This window comes from Lepidochelys kempii, chromosome 10 (assembly GCF_965140285.1).
Source record: "Lepidochelys kempii isolate rLepKem1 chromosome 10, rLepKem1.hap1, whole genome shotgun sequence".
In the NCBI taxonomy this organism is placed as follows: Eukaryota; Metazoa; Chordata; order Testudines; family Cheloniidae; genus Lepidochelys; species Lepidochelys kempii.
In genome coordinates, this window is record NC_136389.1 from 44,199,143 (window position 1) to 44,223,393 (window position 24,251).

Below are 24,251 nucleotides of genomic sequence, written 5' to 3' on the forward strand. Positions count from 1 at the left end.
CTGATTTAGTAGCTTTTTTTTGCACTCACTTTATGTTCACTTTGTACTGGTGTAAATGACTACACATGGTGCAAGGCAACAATCAGGCAGAAGGTTTTCCCTTTTCTCCTTCATAGCCTCCTTTTATAAGGGACTTTACTAGGTGTATGACAGATATCCTTTATATGTATCCAAGCATGAAAACATGCCTCATGCAACACATTCTGAAGATGGTAAGTTTCAGCTGCATCCTAATTTCCGGCAGAAGCTGGCTCCACAATCCTGGACCCTCCACCAAGAAGGTTCTGCCCTGGTTGTGGAGAGATACTTCCTAAGTGCTCTCTGTCAGTCTGTCCATTGAATGTTGCTGCTGTTGCAAGGTTTAGAGTTTAGAGATCTCTGTTGGATAAGGACTCCCTAGAACTCGTAAAGGGGTGATATCTGGTCACCCATTCTTGGAATAGTTGCTTGGCCATTGCTGCTAACTTGAAGGCCAAGTCGAGCTATAATGTAGAGGACTCCAAGTTTGTGCACTACCTTGACTAATGGGGTGGTGTTGCTCTCATTTGATTGGGGTAGTTACACATTCTACCAGTTCTGCAAAGTGTTTCTCTGTCAACTAGTATGGCCTCTGCTTTGTGAGCTAGTTGCTTTTCTCTCATATCTCTTTCATGCAAGTACTGGGACATCTGAGTTACTATACTAATTATACCAAGTGAAAAAAGAGGCATAGAGGAGGGGCTCATCAGCATATTAGTGGCATCTTCGCTCATAGAGCCCTTTGACATCTTTCAGTCTCTCATATATATATATATATATATGCTGAACAAAAGCAATGACTGCAATGACATCCTCAGTCTGGTGAAACTCTGCAGCAGAGGATCCTGAAGAGGGTGAGCTGCTCATCACCTCTTTAAGATCTCAGAGGAAAAAGGGCAAGTTAATACAATTCTGATACACAGTTCATACACCAGCCCAAGTTCATACTGGCAAGAAAGTCATACCTTCTTGCTGGAATCAAGGCAGAACATTTAGGTTCCCAAGACTTCCTTGTACATAACAGGTAAGCACCGAAACCACTTAGTAATTTTCCTCCATTTTGCAGCTCACTCTCCTGTCAAAGACTGAAGACTAAATCTTTCTAAAATAAATTAGAAGTTCTACAGGTCGTCTTGTTGTTCATTTAGAATGCATCTTGTCAAGTCACTCATTTTTGTTCCCAGACTCTTTTCTGGTCTGTAGTAGCCAGTAGAAATCTATGGCTCTGAACTTGGCAAGAGTATAGAGATGTCAGGATTCATCTAGCACTAGACTGTCTTTGGTAGTCAAAAATTATTTGGGGAGGTCTGCGAACAGTTTCCAAGAAATCTTAGACCTTAGTTATTCCTCAGTGGAAGTGCATGGGCAGCAAAAAAAAAAAAGAAAAGAGGAATGCTTTCTAAGCAAAGTGGGTCATTCTGCTGCCAGAAGCAAGATTGCCAAGAAGGTCCAAAGGGCTACCAGGCTGAAGCACTCAGCCCAAACCCAGGACTCATAAGGGTGGTGAGGTCATACTGTGTAAGAGTAAAGCTACGTTTATGTCACGGAATTTGTGACTTCCACAGACCTCTGTGACATTTTTGGCTTCAGCTCCTGGCCGCCAGTGGGGCCCCAACAGGTTTCCAACAATGGGTGACAGCCTCCTCAGGGGGCCCCCTGCAGGGTTCCAGCAACAGCCTCCTGAGGGGACCCTCCTCAGAGTTCCAATGACGGGTGACAGCCTCACGGGGGGTGTCGGGCGAGCAACTGGGGTGTCCTGTTTTCTCTTTGGGAAATATGGTCATCCTGAAGTTCCCAGCTGGCATGGGCGGAGGGGCGGCCCGCCCTGTAGCTTCTAGCCACCATGATGGCAGAGGAAACCATGGAGCCACAGCAGCAAAAGTCACAGATAGGTCATGGCTTCCGTGAATTTTTGTTTAATGGCCAGAATTTTTGTTTACTGTCTTTGACTTTTACTAAAAATAACCATGACAAAATCTTAGCCTTAGCTGAGAGTAAGGTATGTATGGATAAGAAATTCCTTTCAGTCTATATCCTTTGCTTTACCAGGATGTATCCTTTGCTTTACCAGGGTTGTCCCAGAAGGGGTTAATTAGAAAACCAGAGCTACTGGAGCCAGGTGGGAGGAGGGGGTGTAGAGTAGTGAGCAGTGGGCAGAGCCTTGGGGGGGAAGAGGCTGGCTGGGGGCGGGGCTTTGGGGTGGAGGTTTAAGAGGACAAGTGGTGGCTGGGTCTCAGGACAGAATGAGGGCGGAGTGGAGGCCACGGCCACAGTCGGGAGGCGGGCCCTTTCTGAGTGTGGGCCCGGCACCATTGATGCCATTGTAAACCCGGTACTGGACACAGATGCGATTGTGCCACTGCCTGCTTCCCAGGGGGACCTGAGTACAGATTGGGTGTTTGCACACACATTAGCCAATTATACATTGAACTGGCCATTTGCACATGCTCTTGGTATTAATGTCTGGAATGTTAAAAGTCAGCTAAAGAAGTGAGGTCCCTAATCTCATTTGAAAGTCAATGGATATTGGGTACCTACTACCCTTTATGCCTTTGAAAATCCCGGTCTCAATTTGTATGCTCAATTGCATGTGCAGCTGCAGTTCCACAACTTTGAAAATCAGGTTCTTAGCGTGAACACAGAAGTATATGTACAATGCTGATATTGATTTTCAAGTTTAACATAATTTTTATTTGTTACCAGGAACTACCATGTATTTTATTACCTTCTGGCAGGAGCAAGTGAGGAAGAAAGATCAGCATTCCATCTTAAACAACCCGAGGAGTATCATTACCTCAATCAGGTGGGAATAAACAGGCAGCTTTGGGGATGTGACAGCGTTTTATAAAAAGGGGTTGCAGAATGTATATATCTCTAGAATGCTGGACCGTTCTTTCCTGATGACATACTTCTTCTCTATTGATTTGACTTAATGCTAATAAAGAAAATAAGCTGAGAGGTGAAATTTATTGTCTGTGGCCTTTGCGTTCAGGGTTTCATGATGAAAAATTCATCAGTGTTGGCACTTCAGCTATTGAGAAGGGCAATGATTTTGATGCTATTTGAAAGCTTAAGTGGAGTACAGAAGAATAAAAATATAAGCCATTGTTAATAATTATCTGTCTTCTACCTAGGTCTGTTTAGCTAGAGATGTGTCCACTTGTTAGCTGTGGGCCTGTAGGATATAACAGATTGCATGATGATGTCATAATTCTGTAGCTTTATGGATTGGCTGCCTGATAGCATGACTTTTGTACTTTAACAATGTAACAAGCCTAATATAAACAAAATGTAGAAACCATCAATCACAAACAAATGAGATATTTCTGTGGGACTGTTCAGTTTGCATTGCAGAAAATTTATGAAGTAGAAATGTTGTGCCCACTGCAACATTTATATGAGCGGGTCTTTGTCCAGCAAGCTGGCCTCCCTTACAGCAGGTAGGGAGAAGGGGAAAAGTTTACAGGGATAAGCAGGAAGCAGTTCAAGCTAGGTCAGGACAAAGTCAACGCATAGCCCTGTAGAGGTTCTTTTTACCAGGTCTGTGCACGGTTCTCCTCTGCCATTAATGTATGTTAAGAGGAAAAAGGTATTGGCTCCAATAAATGTTAATGGGATTTGGACATGTGGAACCCTTTGTGACGGGTTGGACCCCTTGGGAAGCCACCTGATGTCCTGAGATACCACTGAGTCTACCTGTTCTGCCAGCATGGGCCCCCTTTAATCTATCTTGCTGAACTAGGCTCTTAAAACTCCTCTAACACACACACACACACAGGCAGGGACACAGCCAGCTGCAGATCAGCTCTGGGAAGACTCAGCTTAAGAGACTTGCTCCAGCACTCAGATGTTCACCTCCCTGGGAGTGCAGACCCAAAGATATATAATAAAATTTGTCCTCTCCCTCAATGTGGAGGGAGCTGTGCTTCTTGCCCCCCCAGTTAGAAATTACAGAAACTGTCATATTCATATCACAAGCATGTTTTCATAAAGAATACGGAATAACACATCACATCCTTGCTTGTCTTTCATTTCATGAAGTTGAAATCACATGCAATATAAAACTAAAAAATAAAGAATCCCTAGTTATGTTATATGTGGATTTTTAAAATTAAATGCCTTTTTTACTTTGGAATGATAGATCTGAGAACAGTTTAGTATATATTTAAAAGAAAAATGTTTTTTCATTGGCTAGCAGTAAATAATTTGCCATTCTTAGATTACAAGTTAAAGCTTCAATTATGTAAACACAGTGCATTGCAAATAACTTTTTAGTCTTTCTTAAAATTGTGAAAGGTTGACTCCTTAAGAGGGCTAAATTCTTCAGAAAGTAAGAACTTTTAAAAACCTTTAAAGCAGTATATTAAAGCTACAATTCAATGTAATAATAATGATTACCACCCATATTTAAAGACATTAAGAATTTCACATAAGCTAGTGAACTAATAGAGTTTAAGGCTTTTGCTCTTAAACACTGTGTAAGTATTGGAGATGTCTGAGAACATAGTGTGTTCTTTATGTAACATCTGTTGTGTAATTTTGAAGCATGGCAGGACCAAGATAATTTTCAAATGAATTTTTTGTTTGGTTGTTTCGTAATCTTAATTTTGTTTTAAAAACAGCTGATTTTATTATGTTTCCTTTATTTTTTCAAGGTTGTAAAAAAGGTCAACTGTATTTAAAAAACAACAACAAAGTAGTATAATGTACTAGATAAGGAGAGGGTTGACATGTTTTAGAGTAAAACATTGGTTTTAGTCTAAATCATGGTTTGTTGAGGATGGTTGGAGGCGCATAGAATTTCTAAGCGCCCCTCAGTGCATCTTCAAAGCAGATTCTGGATTTAGCTGAGGATCACGATGACGGTCTGGAGTTTTTAACGTGATTACTGTATTGTATCCAGGCCTATTTGTTAGAGAAAGAGAGCTTTATCCATGTGGACCAACACAAATTGCTTTCTTTAGAAGTGTTAAGTGTGTCATTTCATGTCAGTACCTTCCATTAGTGAAGTAACAACATTCTTCCCATCGCCTACATCCAGTGCGGACAATGAAAGATAAGGAGGAAGAGGAAATGGAAACATGAAAAGGCAAAAATATTAAGTTACCTTTGAACAGTCTCATACTAATTAAATGGATTTGTTAAAGGTGCCTTAGAAATACCTAAAATAAAGAGAGATTAGAGAGGGATAAGAAGAGATAAAGGGATGGTCAGTTACTGTTCACTGAAAAGACAAAAAAATTAGGGAACAAAGTAAAACTTTTTTCTTTCCATTTTCACCAACGCTGTGGTCCACGTTTAGGTGTACAAAACAAAATTCTATTTTATATTGAGAGTGAGAATTAAAGCATCTATTGTTTAAACCCCTCCAGTTTTTATAAAAAGTGTGTGGTATTTGAGCAAGCCTTCAGTGTAAGAAAAGAGCTGAAATAATTTTTTTAAAAATATTTTTTAATAAAACAACCTTATTTGTAATTTCTGCTCAGGTCAGGCTATTTGGCCTATCAAATAGATTTACAGTTGAAATGCTAAAGGTCCAATCATGCATGGTGCTAAATACTTCCTGAGTTGTGCAGGCTGGCCACCACTCCTACTGCAGTCAACACCATGCAGGACTGGATCTGTAATTAGTTTAATTACTGCAATATAAACAGTTGTGCCATAATGTTTTCCCACTAAGGCTACGTTCTGCCTTATTTTTTTTAGCCCTGAGAATCCTTATATTTTGTCCACCTGAGCTATACCTTTTTTAACCCCATCTCTGTCTTTCTGGCTGAGAAAGACTAGATGGCACTTCCGTAGAAGCCCCTTGGTGCTGTTCCTTGATTGGTCATATGAATCACTGTTTACCAAAATATGTAGCTCCCCAGAACAGGGTTTAAGAGAGTAGAAACTAGACCTTGTTCTCCAGCATGGCTGTGCAGATCACGATCACTAGGTAAGCCCATGGCTCAACTTAAAATAGTCCTAGATAAATCTGTCTTAGAAGTATATTATCCTTGTTAACATGCAGAATTATCATTATACATGTTATTAAAACACCATACGTAGAGATCAAAATATTGACAAATGTGGTAAATAATTCCTAAAACCTAAATTCTTCCTTACATATTTTAAATTTCATAACTCCATGCAAAATGAATTCTGACTTTGCAAGTAATATAATTGCATTGCTGCCCTGTCTCAAAGGCCTGGGGAAGAGAGTTACGTTTGACTTGGATGCTGTTTAACCTGATCTGCCTTGCTTTCAGATGACAAAGAAACCCCTCAGACAGAGCTGGGATGATTATTACTATGACTCTGAGCCGGTCAGTACAAGTACATATGCATTCTGTGTTGCTGGTGTAGGGTGCTACTTTGCTTATTTGAATCTTTATTCTACACCAAGACACAGAGAAAAATTAGTTAATTTAAAATAGAACCACCAAAGCCATAGGTTTTCTTCTGAGTGCGGTTGCTTAGATATTTAGCCGGTGAAGGTGTAAATATTTTTTTTTCCCCGTCCCTTTTTTGGTCATTTTCCTTTACTAAGCCTTCTCTCTTAATTTGGATTGAATATGCTCATCTAATTGAACCAAGTATCAATTATCTAATGATAATGTTATCCTAAGTATAGTGCATATATGTTGACATTGTATACATTGTGCAGATTGTATAATTATGGTTTCATGATATAGCAATAATTATATTTCTCTCTTGTGAAAATAAACTACTCCTTTCAGTGATATTTCAAAGTACAACAAACCGAGATTTTTAATTGAACAGGCACTGAAAGATTTGTTCTCCATGTTCCTTCAGAATGACTGCAGTAGTGAATTTCCTATCCAATTTGTTATATAAAAATACTGCACCATGTATGTGAGAAAATGGAGACACCAATATTATTTAGAATAAAAACAGTTCCTTGGTTAAAATAGTTTCTCTTGTCGTGTTATCTGAAAAGACAGCTTAACAGCAAGACCCTTCCAAATACATATGACCAAAAAAGGAAACGTGAAGCTCTTTTTTACACCCCCCCCCTTGCAATTCAGTCAAGCGACACTGGCCCAGATTAGAGATGTGCTTTTGGTTTGTGTTGCCTGCAGATGATGTGTACATGTTCTTTTTTTGTCAGTTTTGTCTTGAACCTAAAAAAGCATGCTTGTAAATCTAATTGCATGTTGTTATTGCTATCAATGTGCTTTATACTAACAGAGTATGGTAATCTTAAGGAATAAAAGGTAATCTGTAAGGATATCCTTTTACTGTATGGGTAAATAGGCAAAAATAAAAGTAAGACTTTCATCAGTGAGAATATTTAATCTCAGACCCACAAAAGGGACAGGTTATAATTACCTAAAGTTTAAAATACTGAATATTGAATCATTCAGTGCTTTTGGGGGTGGGGAATCTCTGATTAATATACTAACAGTTTCAAATAACTAATTTGGATTGTAGTAATCCATTTTTCAGATGTATTAAAAAAAAACCCACGTAATAGGAGGTAGATAATACAAATCTTCCTTACATCTGAGAGAGGCTAATCAGGGTGTGCAGATTTTTTTTTTTTACTAAAACCAGCTTGGGATGATGTAAGAAAAATAGAGTTGCTTTGCCCATTTCTTAGCAGAGAGTTGCTTTGCCCATTTCTTAGCAGAGAGTTGCTTTGCCCATTTCTTAGCAGCAAAGTCTGTAAATATTTTTTTAGTTTGTTGAATCTGGTATTTTGAGAGGTTTGGCTATTTATTTACTTGTACTACCAGGTTAGTAGACCATGAAATCACCTATAATGCTTCGACTGTGAAGTTCCTTTTTGTTTATTGCGTGGGGTGGTCCTGAATGTTTGGTTTTTCTTTGTGAATTTCTCAGAGATAAAAAAAAATTGGTTTATGAACAGAGAGGCAACACAGAATCAGGGTGGATTTGATTTAAATCAAATTGATTTAAATCATGATTTAAATCACTAGTTAGGAAGACTCGATTTAATCATGGATTTCTACATAAAAGTGCATTCTTGTTGGTTGTTATAACCTTAATACATGTTCTTCACAACTCCAAGGTAGATGTAGGTTTCTTTTTTAGAAGGTACATGCTATACATTTTTGAAGTGATTTATTTTGAAAACTTTTCAGATTAGTTTTACAGCTATATCAGAAAATGAATGATAGTTTGGTTTCATTTACCAAAGGTAATTGAAGCAGATATTTATAAAGTCATTGGGAGATGAACTATCTCCAATTCAACAGGTTAATCATTAATATTTGGAGGATATTCTTGCTGTGCTGTATTAGGAGGAGAACATCACCAGGCATTTAAATCTTTTTATTTAACTAAAACAACAGCATTCTGTATTCTGGATTTTTTTTCTTCAACAGCAAACATATAATGTTTTAACAAAACAAGCATATGAATTTTTGAATTTAGTTAAACATTCAAGTTTTTTAAAATCAGGTTTGTTTTTGTTAAAATTGTTTTTAACTAAATTAGTTAAATGAAATATTTCTTAAAAAATACCCCAAATTAAATTGACTATGTCAGCCAGGTCAACATGAGAAACTTAAAATATTGGCTTCTGCAGCTAACTCAGTTGTCTTCACCTTCATTTTCCTGTTTGTTCATAATCTGGGAAAGAAAAACAAGTTTTCCTGCTTTTTCAGGTCCCAAACGATTTCTCAATTTGGAATGAATTAGACCAAAGGAAGAAAATATTCTTTCTACACTGGCAGAAGGTTACAAGTGAGATGATCACTTCTACAGTCTCTGAATCCAAGTTCTTAAGTGACTTCCACCAGTTCACTGGTGTGACTTTCTTTAAAACATCAGCAAACATATATTTCTTGAATGGTTCACCCTTAGCTCTGAAGTTTATTATAATTGGCATTATGGAGGGATGATTGCTGGATGTCCATATCACAGCCAACAACTCCTCTTCAGCAGTTAAGGTTTGACCCTGGTACCGAATATGGAGAATATTTGCAAGAAAATGAGCTGGGATAGTGCTTGTCCCATTCGTTTTTTTTAATGCTTGTAATTTAACTCTGTCATTGCATATTTCTCTTTTTAAGATCTCACGCAGTTCTTTCCAAATTTTGACAGTGTCAGCAATAAAACAGCTGTTTCCCTGCATTTTGTTCAAGGCTACAGAAATAGGCTTCAGGGTGCTCAGCATGTGTTCAACATTTCTCTTAAGCCCAATGTTGAGAACTTTGGCTGTGACAGTGCCAGCTATTTTTTCACAATTTTGTTCACAAACTGTCATCAGCTTAGGCCAGTTCTCGATATAGTGCTCAAAACAGTCCACTACTGAGTTCCGTCACACATCTTGTGGGGGAGTTAGCTTGGTTCCTCCCACTTTTTTCAGAGCAGCTGCTGCAAAGTGGTTGTTACGGAAGTATTTTGCAATTTCAACAACATTAGCCTTTATTTCTGGAACACTGAAGTCTTTGGCTAGGAGGCTCATCAAATGAGCACTGCAACCATATGTTATTAGCTTGGGACTCTCTTCTAATTAATTTTGTCTCATCTTGGATACATTTGCAGCATTGTCTGTGACCACACTGTGTACTAGTCATTGGAATTTTTTTTCACAGTTTGTTATAGCTTTTACTGCTACTTCTTGTAAGTATTCTGCTGTGTGTGCATTTCCTGATGTATCAATTGTTGCTTTAAGGAAGACATTCCCTTCTTCTGTTGTCACACAAGCACAAACAACAGGATCATTGTGGACATTGCTCCACCCATCAAGACTCAGGTTAACAATTTCAACCTCTAGACCTTTTGCACACTGCTCAATTTCTCTTTCAAATACTTTATATCCAGCAATTTTCCTGCAACATCTGATGTGTTGGGTGGACTGTATCCTGATCTTAATGACTGAACCATTTTAATGAAGTGTGGGTTCTCAATCATTCGGAAAGGAAAGTTTGTTGCATAAACAAACCGGGCAATTTTTTCATCAATTATCTCTTTTTGTAATCTACTGGTTCTTATCACAAATTTATGTATGGTTGTTTCTGGATGATGGAGATTTTTTTTTCTTTTTGCTACATGTGATATATTGTGGCTAGGTGACATACATGATGTGACTGAAACACTATCATTGGCAGGTAACTCTGAAACTATAGAAAATGATGGTGATCTTGAAGGTGGATAGTCTTCAGAATCCTGTGTGTTGAGGATGGATTCTCCTAAACAAAATAAGTCAATGCAGTTATTTAATTATTATTACCATACTGCTCATTTAGTATTCCTCATTGCATTCACTGACACTTGTACTTTAAAGGTGAAATTGTAAAAGGAAGATCTGCCTATTTCAGCTATTTATTTTTTACCACAACTGCATCTAAAATGATAGTTCCATAGAGTAACAACTATATTTTCTGCTCAAACATGAGAATTCAAGAATAGTTCAGAAGAAAGACAGGCTGTCCTTAAGAAAGAATATGAAATAAAAAAGTTTACCAACCTGAAGATCCTGCATGTTCACACACGTTCCTTTCATCATCTTCAACGCAGTTTTCTCCTGAGAAGGAACACTTCTGATGATGTTGTTTCATTGTGGCAACCAGGCCTTGCATTTCTTTGTTGCACTGTTTGCATTTTTCATGCATGCTTGTCTTACCCACAGGTAGAGGAACTTCATTAAAATATTCCCAAACTGCGTCTCTTTTACGGCCTGCTGCTATTATAGGTTTTCCCTTCTGATAAGAGAATGGTGTGATAGATCTCAAATCAATGACGACTGCACTCAGAAAGACCTCAAGACTTCTGGAATATGCTGCTCAAACGGTTTCACTTTCGTTTTTACTGCCTGTCCCTCCCTTCTCACAGACTTCTTCTCCTTGTCCAGATCTATTCTGCCCCCAACAATCTTCTATTCATTGAACTTTTTGAAACTTTTCACTTTTAGAGAGAGGTAACGGATTGACTCTGTGTACACAAAGTTCAGAGGGACAATAGGGTTGAGGTCTGCTTCTCACCTCTATATATTTATTTATTTAAAAACAATTTTGCTGTTAACAAGCATGTTATCTCTGGAGACACAAATCCCACAGTTTGAGAACTGCAAAACTAATAATCTCTGATGGTATCTTCTAGACTGAGCACTGAGTCCCATTGGGTAGATAGAAAGATTAACCTAAATAATCTATACAGAAGCTCCTGGAACCCTGTAAAATTGGGTCCCTAATCTATGAACTATTGGAACTCATTTACAAAACTTTTCTTAAACATTACATGAATATATTGTCTCATACTATAGAATTAGAATTTATAATCCCTATTCCATGATGAGATATCTTTGAGCTATAATGTTTCTTAATTAAAACTATCTTTAGCTAGATTTTTCCCCTCAAAGCATTTTATAAAAAAAAATCCCATTCAAATAAAAATAAAATCGGATTTTTTTTAAATCATTGATTTTTATCCACCCTGCACTGAATAGAGATTAAAAGGATGGATTTCCCTTTTATTCAGTGCTGTGTCATTATTAGATACATAGGATAGGGTCCAGAATATGATCATACTAGGGCTATGCAGGGAATTAAAAACAAATTGTTCACCATCATATGATATTCAGGGGTGGCAGGTTTGTATAATTTTTGGTGGTGCCCAGAATGGGTCCAAGTCTCCCTCCCTCCCCCCCACCACCTTGTAAGCCGATATATATTTTTTAAAATACAGTAAAAATGTACTGGGAACAGTTTAACAATATTCCTATATTGCACAATGTGGGACAGCTGAGGACTCTGGGGTGGGGCTGGGGATGAGGAGTTTGGGGGGTTGGAGGAGGCTCAGGGCTAGGTTAGAGGGTTGGGGTGCGGGCGTGGATGAGGAGTTCATGGTGCAGGAGGGGGCTCAGGGCTGGGGCAGAGGGTTGGAGTGCAGGGGTGGGGGGGGGTGAGGTCTCTGGCTGGGGGTTGCAGGCTCTGGGGTGGTTTAGGGCTGGGGATGAGGCATCTGGGTGCAGGTAGGCTGCCCCGGGGGCTTTGGCCAGAGAGGAGGACTCCACAGCCCCCCAGGCAGCACACTCACCCAGCACTGTCACTGCACGTGCTCCTAGGGGCCAGGCCCCACTCAGCCCCCTCGCCTCCCCTGTGGTGGGTGCCAGAAGCGGGGACGGCTGCCATCATATGTGTGCGCCTCCTCCCTCCGCAGATGGCGGCTGCACCACTGCCTCAGCCTGCCGCCGGCGCCGCTCCCCGCGGCAAGGGAGCGCAACATGGAGCAGCAGGGCAGCCACCCGCTGTTCAGGGCCCAGGCAGGGATACTCAGGGAGAGGCACATGGGGGCACCAGGTGGGACTGGGGGAGGCGCGAGGGGCGGTAGGCGGGGCTGGGGGTAGCGACCCAGCCTTGAACATTGGTGGAGCCGGGCCCCCATGCCCTGAATTTGCTGGAGAACGGCCACCACGGGCCTATATAACTCACCCTCCCCCCGATGATATTTTCGTCTCTGAACAAGCATATCTTTCAGCTTTGAGAGTGGAGATGCTTAAATTGCTTCAGTTTAGTGTTAGTAAGCAGGGTTCTTGCTTTTGTATGACAAGGCTGAAAAGGCTGGGAGATGACTCATTGCTTAAGCAGAATACTGATGACCAGTTTGATCAGTCTGCTAATGTTGGCTCTTTTCGCAGTTGTTTGCCATTACAGCATGAATGTTCTAAATTTATGACTGTCCATTTTGATAAAAGAAAATAAAGTATAGGGACTTACTGCTGATGAAATAGTGTGCAGAGCATCTGCTTTGACATAAATGATTTACAAGAAACCTTTCCATACGGGTTAATGAGCTTGGCAATTGTTATATAAATCGTTAACCACATTGCCTTTGGCTTTGAATGTATTGCTTCTGAGTCAGCTGTAGTAGTTTCACTATTAACTTATAATCTAATTTCAAGTGGGTAAAATCCTGTAAGGAGAGTTGTCACAGGAATGTAGGCACAGTTTCTTCATTTTTATTTTTAAATGAGATTTTTAGTGTCCTTGACAGATCCCAGCCCTTGATACTAAATGCAGGCACAATGCATTTATTTGCCTGTGCTGTCCAAGTTCAGCAAGGGTCAGAGTACAAGCTACCCCATATTGTCCTAACACTGTGTGTCGACCATAACTTGGAGAGGGGAGTTTAGTCTCATTGGCCCTTTCCTTCCTTGAAACCTTTCTGCATCTGCCAATAAGGAAGCCAGTTTTGATAGTATTTTTTCTGACGTAGACAAGTTGTTTTAAGAGTTGGTTTGAGATTAACAATGTATTTCATACTGCTTGCCAATTAGCCATCAGTTAGTAATGACTTTTGACAGGTTTCAGAGTAACAACCATGTTAGCCTGTATCCGCAAAAAGAAAAGGAGTACTTGTGGCACCTTAGAGACTAACAAATTTATTTGAGCATAAACTTTTGTGAGCTACAGCTCACTTCATCGGATGCATGCAGTGGAAAATACAGTGGGGAGATTATTTAAGCTTTCGTGAGATTATCTCCCCACTGTATTTTCCACTGCATGCATCCGAAGAAGTGAGCTGTAGCTCACGAAAGCTTATGCTCAAATAAATTTGTTAGCCTCTAAGGTGCCACAAGTACTCCTTTTCTTTTTAATGGCTTTTGGTCACTAAAATCTGGGCCAAAGTGGAACCACTGACCTACACATGAAAGGCTTTGTTTCTTGTCATCAGTTTATGGAATAAAATTAATTTGTCTCATTGCTGTATTAGATGGTTTCTCTATTTTGAGCTATAGCTGTCCCATTGGGTACATGATATGATGTATAAATTTATTCAGAGTGTAAAAGTAGTTTATGGGGCTATTTCCAGTTAAAGCAGGCATATTTCTACAGCATTATGAATTCAATTTAGCACAACTGATGAAAATGCCCCCTTTTTAACAAGTCTTATTTTAATAGAATGCAAATATATTCATTTCTAATTTAAATTCAGATTCTGCCTACAATTGGTATTACAGCTGATTTTAAAAACCACGTATAAGTCCACTTCCAGTTAAACAGTTTTTAGTTGGGGGAATTGGATACCGCCAGTGAATATTGTCTAATATTCCTGTATGTTTGTGTTCTTTATTGATGCTAATGTTTGAAATTAAAGTGTTTTATCTTAGGATCAGCAAGTGGACATTACTCTAAAGTAAACCATCTTAGGGAAAGGAAAAAAAAATCTTCCCCCTTAGAGGAGAAGATTTGTATCAATGAGTTAACTGTGAAGATTTATCCACATATATACAGTGGGATACGGAATGGAGAGACAGCTTTGCGCTATTTATTGAAAGTGAGAGCGAGTGTACATGAGAGTCCAGGCAGTAGTCAGTATTCTGTGATTTTTTTAGTGCCTGGTCTCTGTAGCATGCAAGTAGCCCTGTATGGTGTGGATTTTCAAAACTGTTCTTACAAATATGTGTTCAGTTAATACAGTTATCATGATTTCCATGCAAATGACCAGAGTGGATCATATAATATGTACACTCAATTACCTGATTTGTGATTGTAGGTGCAGTTTTGAAAATGGGCTGTTATTTTATTTATATGTGTAACAATATTTTCTTTCTGTACAACTGTCAAGAAAATAGTCTGTGGTTTAACACATCCTGACTTTGATTTGGAGACTGATACTTTGTGCTATAGCTGGGTGGCTCACATAGAAAGAAACAAAATAATCTGGTTTATCAAGAGAGGAAACCCATGGTGTGGGCATGGGGTGAACCAAATCACATGAAAGGTATTGGGTTTACTAGTTTATAAACCAGTTTAAGTGAGTTTAGTTTTAAGGCATATAGTTTTAACTAAGGTTCTTAAACATAGCTGTGAGGCCAATATAGATGGGCCTCAATATATTTGAAGTGTGAAAACTCTGGAACTCTGTTACCATTAACGATTAGTTTTGTAGTATTAGTGGGTTATAGAAAACATAAGAGTTCAGTATCTAAATCATTTGAAAGTATCCATGTAACCTCAAAATGTAAAGTTCAGTAGATTTTGAATTTTCTCTGAGTTAGCATTTTCAGAACATTAGTTAATGTTTAGAATAAAAAAACCTGTTAAATATAAAAGCCTCCCATGTGCAGCATTCCAAAATTCATGATTTTAACCCCAGAAAATTAATCTATTGATGTATGTTGCAGTTAATTTTCTTTTTAAAAAGAATGTAAAAGAATCAATTTTTAATTTAAAAAATGGAATTCTTTACATTCCTTAGGAGTGTCTGAGAGTTAGAATCCTGGGGCTCATTTTTTCTAAAGATTAATACTTAGAGCAGACTGGAAATAAGTTACAGCTTGATCTCCTTGGAAAGTTCTGTGCACATACTTCTTCTAGCAAGTTTTTTTTAACAGTACTCAAAAGCCCATATTAGCTCTCCTCATTCCTTATTTGACTGAGTCTCCATCCCTCACCCGCAATAGGTATAGTTCACAATTCATATTGTGCATGCTCTTTACATTCTGCACTGGACTTTCAGAATGGTGCCAGAGCAGGGAGAGTGTGAATATGATGTCAAAGTGTGAATATGATGTCATATGATGTGTGTTGCTGGTAACTAACTAAGCTGTTCCTTATTAATGTTAAGGGGGTCTGTGTCTGTCACTCCTCAGGCAGCAGACTGGAAATGTACTTGTCATTGATAAAGGGCATGGAAAGCTCTGATTAAGATTTGTGTAGTGCTGAACTGACCAGCTAGATACATTCTGGTCTTCTTTTCTTTTAACACTCAATCTTTGTGTTTGAACCAAACAGGATTGCTTCTCTGTTGAAGGGGAAGACCTGAAGCATGATTTTGAGCGCTTACAGCTGGCCATGGAGATGGTGGGATTTCTTCCCAAGACTCGCAGACAGTGAGTTTATCTTCCACATTAATATCTGGCATAATGAGCAGGACAGTGCTGAATGTACTTGACTGTGACTCTATTGTGCCCTATATAATTTGTCAGACTGCTGATGTGACAACGTGTAAGAACACTTGATAATGTATATGTTAAAGGAGTAAAGAACATTTAAAGATATAAACAAGATATACTTCCTGTCAGTTGAGGTATTTTTGAATTGTTCATGAATATTAATGCCTCATTCTGCATGACTTTAATTCAAATGATGATTCAGTCAGATATCCTACGCAATGTCCACAAGATTGAACATTCAAAAATTTTGGGAAATGGTATGGTTAGGAACCCATGGTTTTCAGTGCACCAGATCCAAAATGGTGGCGGAGATATTTATTACTTATTTTTAACCCTTGGATCCATTTTGCATGCAGTTGCTGATACCAAATATTCTAGAAGCCTTAAAAACACCTTTTTGTGTAACATCTCATTCAGTGGTATCGCTAGTTGAGAAATAGGGTTGATCAATCTTGTTAAAATACAGAATGAGAATAGCAGTGTCACTCTCAGAGACTAATAATAACAACCTTCATGATGATGCCAGGCGATCCGGGGGTTAGAGAGGGTGAGAGTGGGGGGAAATACAACAAAAAAGAAAAGTAACCACACAACACAAGTGTTTGGATAGAGATTTTGTTTTAGTCCAGCAAAAACTGCAAAATAATTCTTTATCAATACAGTACCTTCAAGTTCTATCAAGCTACATTATCACTGAAAGTTCTTAAGTCTTAAGGCTATGAATAAATTATTAGATGGAGTTATGAATATCTTTTTCCATAAACAATTACTTCTATAATGTGTTGGTCTAACAGACATGTTTGTATTTATACGAAATAGAAAAAAATGACAACAGGATAGCAGTATTATTGTCAACAACAAAAACATCAGATTCACAAATCGATAATTTAATAATGATTTAGTTGGGGATTGGTCCTGCTTGAGCAGGGGGTTGGACTAGATGACCTCCTGAGGTCCCTTCCAACCCTGAGATTCTATGATTCTATGATAACTTGAACACCACTAAGGCTATGTCTACGCTACACAGCTTTCAGCGACATAATGGCATATTGGGCTGCATTAGTTGGAACATTGCCAGCAGATCGAGGGAAGTGATTATTCCCCTCTATTCGGCACTGGTGAGGATGGAGCTTTGGTGTTCTCAGTGGTGACAGATGACAGAACAAGGTTTAATGGTCTCAAGTTGCAGTGAGGGAGGTCTAGGTTGGGTATTAGGAAACACTATTTCACGAGGAAGGTGGTGAAGCACTGGAATGGGTTACCTAGGGAGGTGGTGGAACCTCCATCCTTAGAGGTTTTTAAGGCCCGGCTTGACAAAGCCCTAGCTGGGATGATTTAGTTGGTGTTGGTCCTGGTTTGAGCAGGGGGTTAGACTAGATGACCTCCTGAGGTCTCGTCCAACCCTAATCTTCTATGATTCTATTACATGGCTGTGTCGCTACAGTCGTGCCACTAAAAGTTGTGCAGTGTAGCTGCTGTTTGTCAGCTCTCCTGCCAACAAAAAACTTCCGCCCCCACTGTGACGCAGCAGGGAGATGACCCTTTAGTAGATCTATTCCCTGGGACCAGAACTGGTTCCCCCCTGGAAACAATTCCTCTCTCGGATCAGCTAACCCCTGCCCAGCAAGCTGAGATCAGGGGGGTGCTGCGTCCGTACCAACAGCTGTTTTCCAAACAGCCTGGACGTTCTAATCTGACTGTCCACCGGGTACAGACAGGGTCGCAGCTGCCGATAAGATGCTCCCCCTTCCGAGTCACAGGGAAAACTGCTCCGGACCTGGAAAGAGAGATCCGGGACATGCTGGCTTTGGGGGTGATCCAGCCATCTGCCAGCCCTTGGGCCTCGCCCGTGGTGCTGGTCCCCAAAAGGACGGGTCGGTCTGGTTCTGTGTGGACTATCAGAAACTCAATGCCATTACTGTATCTGACGCCTATACCATGCCCAGGCCTGATGAGCTCCTATACAAGCTGGGAGGAGCTCGATACCTTACCACTATGGACCTTACAAAGGGCTACTGGCAAGTGCCGCTGGATGCAGATGCCCGGCTGAAATTGGCCTTTATCACCCCTCTGGGGCTCTGTGAGTTCCTGACCCTGCCTTTCGGCCTGAAGGGAGCACTGGCCACCTTCCAGCGCCTGGTGGACCAGCTACTGAGGGGGATGGAGAGTTTTGCTGTGGCGTATATTGAAGACATCTGTGTCTTTAGCCAGACCTGGGAGGACCATGTGTCCCAGGTTAGACAAGTGCTGGACCAACTCCAGGGGCCTAGGCTGACTGTAAAAGCGGAGAAGTGCAAGGTGGGGATGGCTGAAGTATCTTACCTGGGCCATCGGGTGGGGAGTGGCCGCCTAAAGCCAGAACCAGCTAAGGTGGAGGTGATCAGAGACTGGCCTGCTCCCCACACCAGAAAGCAGGTCCAAGCCTTTATTGGGATGGCAGGATACTATCGAAGGTTTGTGCCCCGCTTTAGCGCCATAGCCACCCCCATCACTGAGCTATGCAAGAAGGGGAAGCCAGACAAGGTGGTCTGGACCGAGCAGTGCCAGGAAGCTTTCTGGGCACTGAAGGAGGCTCTGGTCAGTGGCCCAGTTCTGGCAAACCCAGACTTTGACAAGCCCTTTATGGTGTTCACCGATGCCTCAGACATGGGACTGGGGGCAGTGTTAATGTAGGAGGATGAAAAGGGGGAGAGACACCCCATCTTGGACCTGAGCAAGAAGTTGCTACCCCGGGAGCAACACTACACGGCCATCGAGAAGGAATGCCTGGCCATGGTGTGGGCCCTCAAGAAACTAGAGCCATATCTCTTTGGGCGATGCTTCACCGTGTACACCAACCACTCTCCCCTGACCTGGCTGCACCAGATGAAAGGAGCCAACGCCAAACTCCTGAGGTGGAGCCTGCTCCTGCAGGATTACAACATGGACGTGGTCCACATGAAGGGAAGTGCCAATATGATACCGGATGCGTTGTCCCGGAGAGGGGGCCCTGAACTTCCCCAGGTCACTAGTCAAAGTGACCCTGCTCAGTTCAGTCTCGAAGAGGGGAGAGATGTGACACAGCAGGGAGGGGGGAATGTTGACCTGGGAATGTGGCAGGGGAGTTTCAGTGGGAGACCTGAGAGCCTGTAACGTGAGCCAGGAGGGGGAGGGAGAGGTAACACCTCTGCCCAGGAATGTGAACAGAGGCTGCAGGAGGGAGCCTGCTGGGGGGGGAGGGGGGGGTTTAGGTTCAGTTTGGTGTTGGGTGGTGGAACGCAGGGAACCCCAAGGCTGGGGTCTAAGCTCCCTGATCCCTCAGAAGGACTTGACTGAGGGGTCCTGGTTGTACCCACAAGCTCTGTTTTAGACTGTGTTCCTGTTGTCCAATAAACCTTCCGTTTTACTGGCTGGCTGAGAGTCTCAGTGAATCCCAGTATCCATTGGCTTTCCTCCCATCCACATCCAGGGGAACAAGGCACTCGCTCTGGAGGACAGCCCCGCGCCCACCCTGTAAACCGAGAACCCTGAGTCCAGAGCCTCCAGCCCTCTGGCAGAGCTGGCCTGGGGTACTCTTCCCTCCTGAGCATGTGGTAAGCTGGCAGCCCCCCTTGCCTGGGTCATCTGCCCCTCGTTCAGTCAGTTAACCCTGGGTGGGTTGGGTCTGTTCAGTCTGTCCCTGAGCCTGGGGCACTGGGTCCTTATGTGGCCTCTCTGGCCACAGTGATAGCAGCTCAGGTCACGTTGGTCCCCTCGAGCAGGTCGGAGGGTCCTGATGCCAGGCGTCCCTCTTGGGAGGGGGTTCTCCACATTTCCCCGCTGGGAGGTCCCATGGTGTCTCTCTTTCTGCATTGGGGGGGGGGGCTGTTCTTTTGGGACTCCTCCCTGCTACCCCTGACCAACTGTTCACAAACTTGTCGGCCAGCTGCCCTGCATGATGTGGGTTCTCTAGCTTTTTGTCCACCAACCATAGCCTCAGGTCAGAAGGGCACTGTTCATACAGTTGCTTCAGTACAATTAGGTCAAGCAGGTCTTCTTTAGCTTGGGCCCCGGCTGTCCACTTGCAGGCATATCCCTGCATCCGGTTGACCAGCTGTAGGTGTGTGACCACAGGCGTTTTTCGCTGACTCCGGAACCTTTTCCGGTACATCTCAGGGGTCAGCCCAAACTCACGGAGCAGGGCCTGTTTGAACAGTTCATAGTCCCCTGCCTCCGGCCCTTTCATTCGGCTGTACACCTCCACGGCTTTGGGGTCCAGTAAGGGGGTGAGAAACTGGAGCCTGTCGACAGGGTCAACCCTGTGCATCTCGCAGGCATTCTCAAAGGCCGTCAGGAAGCTATCTATGTCCTCCCCCTCCTTATGCTGGGCCAGGAAGCACTTATCAAAGCTCCTTGCAGTCTTGTGTGCCCCCGCACTCACCGCAGCCGGGGCCCCACTGCTCCTCAGCCTGGCCAGCTCGAGTTCATGCTGTCTTTGTTTCTCCTTCTGCTCATGCCTACGTTCCCTCTCCTCCTCCTGCTCATGCTTACGTTGTTTCTCCTTCTCCTCCTGCTCATGTTGACGTTGTTTTTCATGATCCTCCAGCTCCCTCATTTTCATCTCCCTCTCCCATTCCAGCCGCCTCCCTCCAGGGATGGGGAGCTCCGCCGGGAGGATCCCCTGCTGGCTGCCTGGGTCAGGGTGCCCTCAGTATTCGCTGAGCTTCCCCCAACCCCTTCTCCAGGCATAGGTAGGAAGGGTCTTGGGATGTCCTCGGCAGCAGTCTGACCCCTCCCAGCCTGGTCAGGCCCCAGGGCCCACGCTGCGTCCACCGGGTGGCTTCCCTCAGGGTCAGGGATCGGGTCATCCAAGTGATCCCCCTCCTCCAACTGGGCAATCAGCTGTTCCTTGGTGGACCTCCCAATGCGCAGCCCCCTCTGCCTGCACAGCTCCACCAGGTCACTCTTAAGGCGTTTAGCATACATCTCCCTGCTGGCCACTCGCAGGCCTGGGCAGCTTTCCACGGTTTCCAGGAAAAAACGCTAGGGTGTCAGTCCTTCTTGAGGTCACCACCTTTTTGCCAGGGTCGAGCTGCAGACTCCTCCGCCCCTGGGACCACTCGCTGCAATCCCCCAGGGAACCCTGTAACTGCAAAAGTCCTTCTCTCTGGTCACACACTCCCAGGGGTTAACCACCCCCTGAAACCGTCTCTCTCTGAATCTTCAGCACACCTGGTCCCCGTCAATCCCCCTTTGTTTTACTGCTCCCCAATCACTTACTGCAGGAAGTGCCGTCCACGGGGTGCAGTAGATCCCACGGCTGCAACCAGTTGTCATGGAGTGTGGGGGAGTCCAGGCCCTGCACCCCTCTTCCTGGGATTCACTGAGATTCTCAGCCAGCCAGTAAAACGGAAGGTTTATTGGATAACAGGAACACAGTCTAAAACAGAGCTTGTGGGTACAACCAGGACCCCTCAGTCAAGTCCTTCTGGGGGATCAGGGAGCTTAGACTCCAGCCTTGGGGTTCCCTGCATTCCAGCACCAAACTGAACCTAACCCCCCCCCACCCCCCCAGCAGGCTCCCTCCTGCAGCCTCTGTTCACATTCCTGGGCAGAGGTGTTACCTCCCCCTTTCCCTCCCCCTCCTGGCTCACGTTACAGGCTCTCAGGTCTCCCATTGAAACTCCGCTGCCACATTCCCAGGTCAACACTCCCCCCTCCCTGCTGCGTCCCATCTTTTGCGTTGTCGGCAGGAGAGCAGTCCTGCCGACGATGCGCTGTTTACACTGGCACTTCTTGTTGCCAAAACTTTTGTCTTTCAGGGTTTTTTTCCCCCAACACCTCTGAAAGACAAATGTTTTGTCATTCAATTGCCAGTGTAGACATAGCCCAAGTCCCTACATATATATATATATTTTTAAGTGTAAAAATGTGTTTAAATTATTTTTATCCAAACAATTGGATTCATTTTCTCAGTGAAGTACCCTGGTCACTGGATTATAATGTGGGAAGCAGGAGATGACTGCTTCATTGTTTTTTTAAAAATTGAATTAAATAATCCATTTGAAACATCATCAGCACCTAGTGTAGATAGTTTTACATCTCAAAAATGTTAGTTGGTCATAGTCTACCTTAGTGTGACCTAATCCAGTTTTTAAAAAAGCACCTTTTTTTCTTAATCTAGATAAGGCCAAGGAGACAGAAAGCTTAAAAGCCCTGGATAATGTGATGTACAGCCTGGACCTCCAACATCCCCTGCCCCGCCATATTCACCCTACTCCTATTCAGTCTTTCCACTTTCTCAACCCCCGCCCCCTCACAAATCCTACTCCAGTTAAACAAAGAAACTCCTTGCCCAGCAGAAAAGAATTGGTGCTGCAACTATGCTTTCTTCAAGTGCTTTTTGCATGTGTATGCAAACCTCAGCCTTGTCAAACAAACAGAGAAGATACTAACACATTCCTTACCCATGCATATGCCGAGAAACTCCTCGTGTGTACTTGCATGCTTAATCTCCCTGACCCCAATGTTCAAACCCCAACTCCGCAAGTAAGCGGAAAAGACACACACTTTACTAGCAATGATTTTACATTTTCTTCTACATTACATTCACTTGTGCTACATGAACAAATGCCATTGCCTCTCAGTCCAGACAATACTATTTTACTAAATACTGCAGCAGAAATTAATTGTTACTGTATGGCTAGATTGCTCGCTATATTCTGCCACCACTCCATTTTTGGGCATCAGGCAGCAGAGCTCAGTGTCAAGGGTTTCCTTTTATTTCTCTGGCTTTGTCTGTGTACATTGACAAATGCTTTGTCTTCTACTGTTTTGAAAAAGAAAAATTAGTGAATTCTTCAATGTAAGTGGCTAAGTATGTGAAATTTGCTTTTTACAACAATAACAAAAAAGGGTAACCTGTTTAGGTTGAGACATAGACATACAAAGAAAAGAGAACCACAGAGGAACGTTGACGAGTGGGTGTATTCTATAAACGTGACTATTAAAATAGTGTGTGGTTCCATCTTTGTCTCAGTGCTTTCCAGATTAAATACGCCTAATTTTACAACTAAAAAGACGTGTCCCCAACTGTCAGCCCTGCAAACCCAGCCTGGGATCTGAAAGGCAGCCTGGATTCTCTCCTCAATAAGCATCATCACCAAGAAAAAACAACACTCTCCAAAAATAGTGTAGCACATTAAATGGATTAAAAATTGGCTCATGGGTCTTGAAAGGTAATTATTAATGGAGAATCATCATCAGATGGAGAGTTTTCTCATGATATTCTACAGGGTTGTGTTCTTAGTCCAATGTCTTTATAAATTAAGTAGAAGAAAAAGTAAAATCATTGTGAGTAAAGTTTGCCATTGACATAAAGATTGGTGGGATGGTAAATAACAAGGAAGTGTCAGTTATACAGGGTGATCTGGATTGTTTGGTAAACTGGGTTTATTCAAATATGCATTTTAATCCAGTCGATGTAAGGTCACACATGTAAGAACAAACAGTGTAGGACATGCGTAGAGGAATGGAGATTGTGAATATATCTAAAGTTATGCTGTAGCTCATCCAAAATTTAATGTCTTAATGCAAAAATTACAAGGTAAAATTTTATGGCATGTGTTATGCAGTTAGTCAGACTAAATGATCATAATGGTCCCTTCTGGCCTTAACATCTGAATCAATAATAAAGGTTCTACAAGCCAAATTCTGCTCTAAGCATATGGCTGTCAATGTGGTTGCTTTGATGCAACTAGTTGGACCTTACAACTGGAACCTAGTGAACAATTCTGATGATGCACACAAAAAAAATAGAATTAAATTCCATTCCTTTTTACTGTGTTTGCAGGGCTAATAGGTTTGAAAAGTAGTACAAATGTATTTTATTGCTGACGTCAGCCATGACTGAATACTCACAAGGAGCAGATATTCTAGGATTAAGAAAATGCCATTGAAAAAGAACCCTGTTTATTTTGACAGTCACTTGTCAGGATAAATGGCAATAACTGTTACGCCAGTGTACTTAGTGATGAAAACGAGTGCCTGTGCTATAGTGCGTGGTTCTCAATCCGGGAGTTATGGCGAGGTCCAGTCGGGTGGTGACTGCCTTCTATTGCTCTGAGGTCTGAGCTGCCGGACATTTTTTCTGTTGTAACATGGGATCACAGTATGGAACCGATGGGTTAGTAGATTGAACTGAGAGCTGGGATTCAGGTGACCTGTGTTCTTTTCTCAGCTGTGCTACTACTTTCTGTTGTGTCTTTGATTAAGTGACTTAGTTACAAAATTTTCAAAAGTATGCACAAATACTGAGAGTGTCAGTATTTGAGTGTTCAGTGAAAAATGGGCCTTGGATGACTCAAGTTGGATGCTAATTTTGAGGGTCTCAATTTTCCAG

The 24,251-nt window shown here is 42.2% G+C and overlaps 1 protein-coding gene across 4 annotated transcripts in view; it reads left to right on the forward strand.

Moving 5' to 3' along the window:
• The window catches only part of MYO9A (myosin IXA), a 467,674-nt gene that overhangs the window by 207,275 nt on the left and 236,148 nt on the right, over window positions 1-24,251 (forward strand). For all 4 annotated transcript variants that reach the window (XM_073363174.2, XM_073363176.2, XM_073363175.2 and 1 more), the window contains 3 exons: window positions 2,722-2,821; window positions 6,270-6,326; window positions 15,732-15,829. In XM_073363174.2, the coding sequence (XP_073219275.1) occupies window positions 2,722-2,821; window positions 6,270-6,326; window positions 15,732-15,829 (255 nt within the window). The remainder of the gene's footprint in view (window positions 1-2,721; window positions 2,822-6,269; window positions 6,327-15,731; window positions 15,830-24,251) is intronic.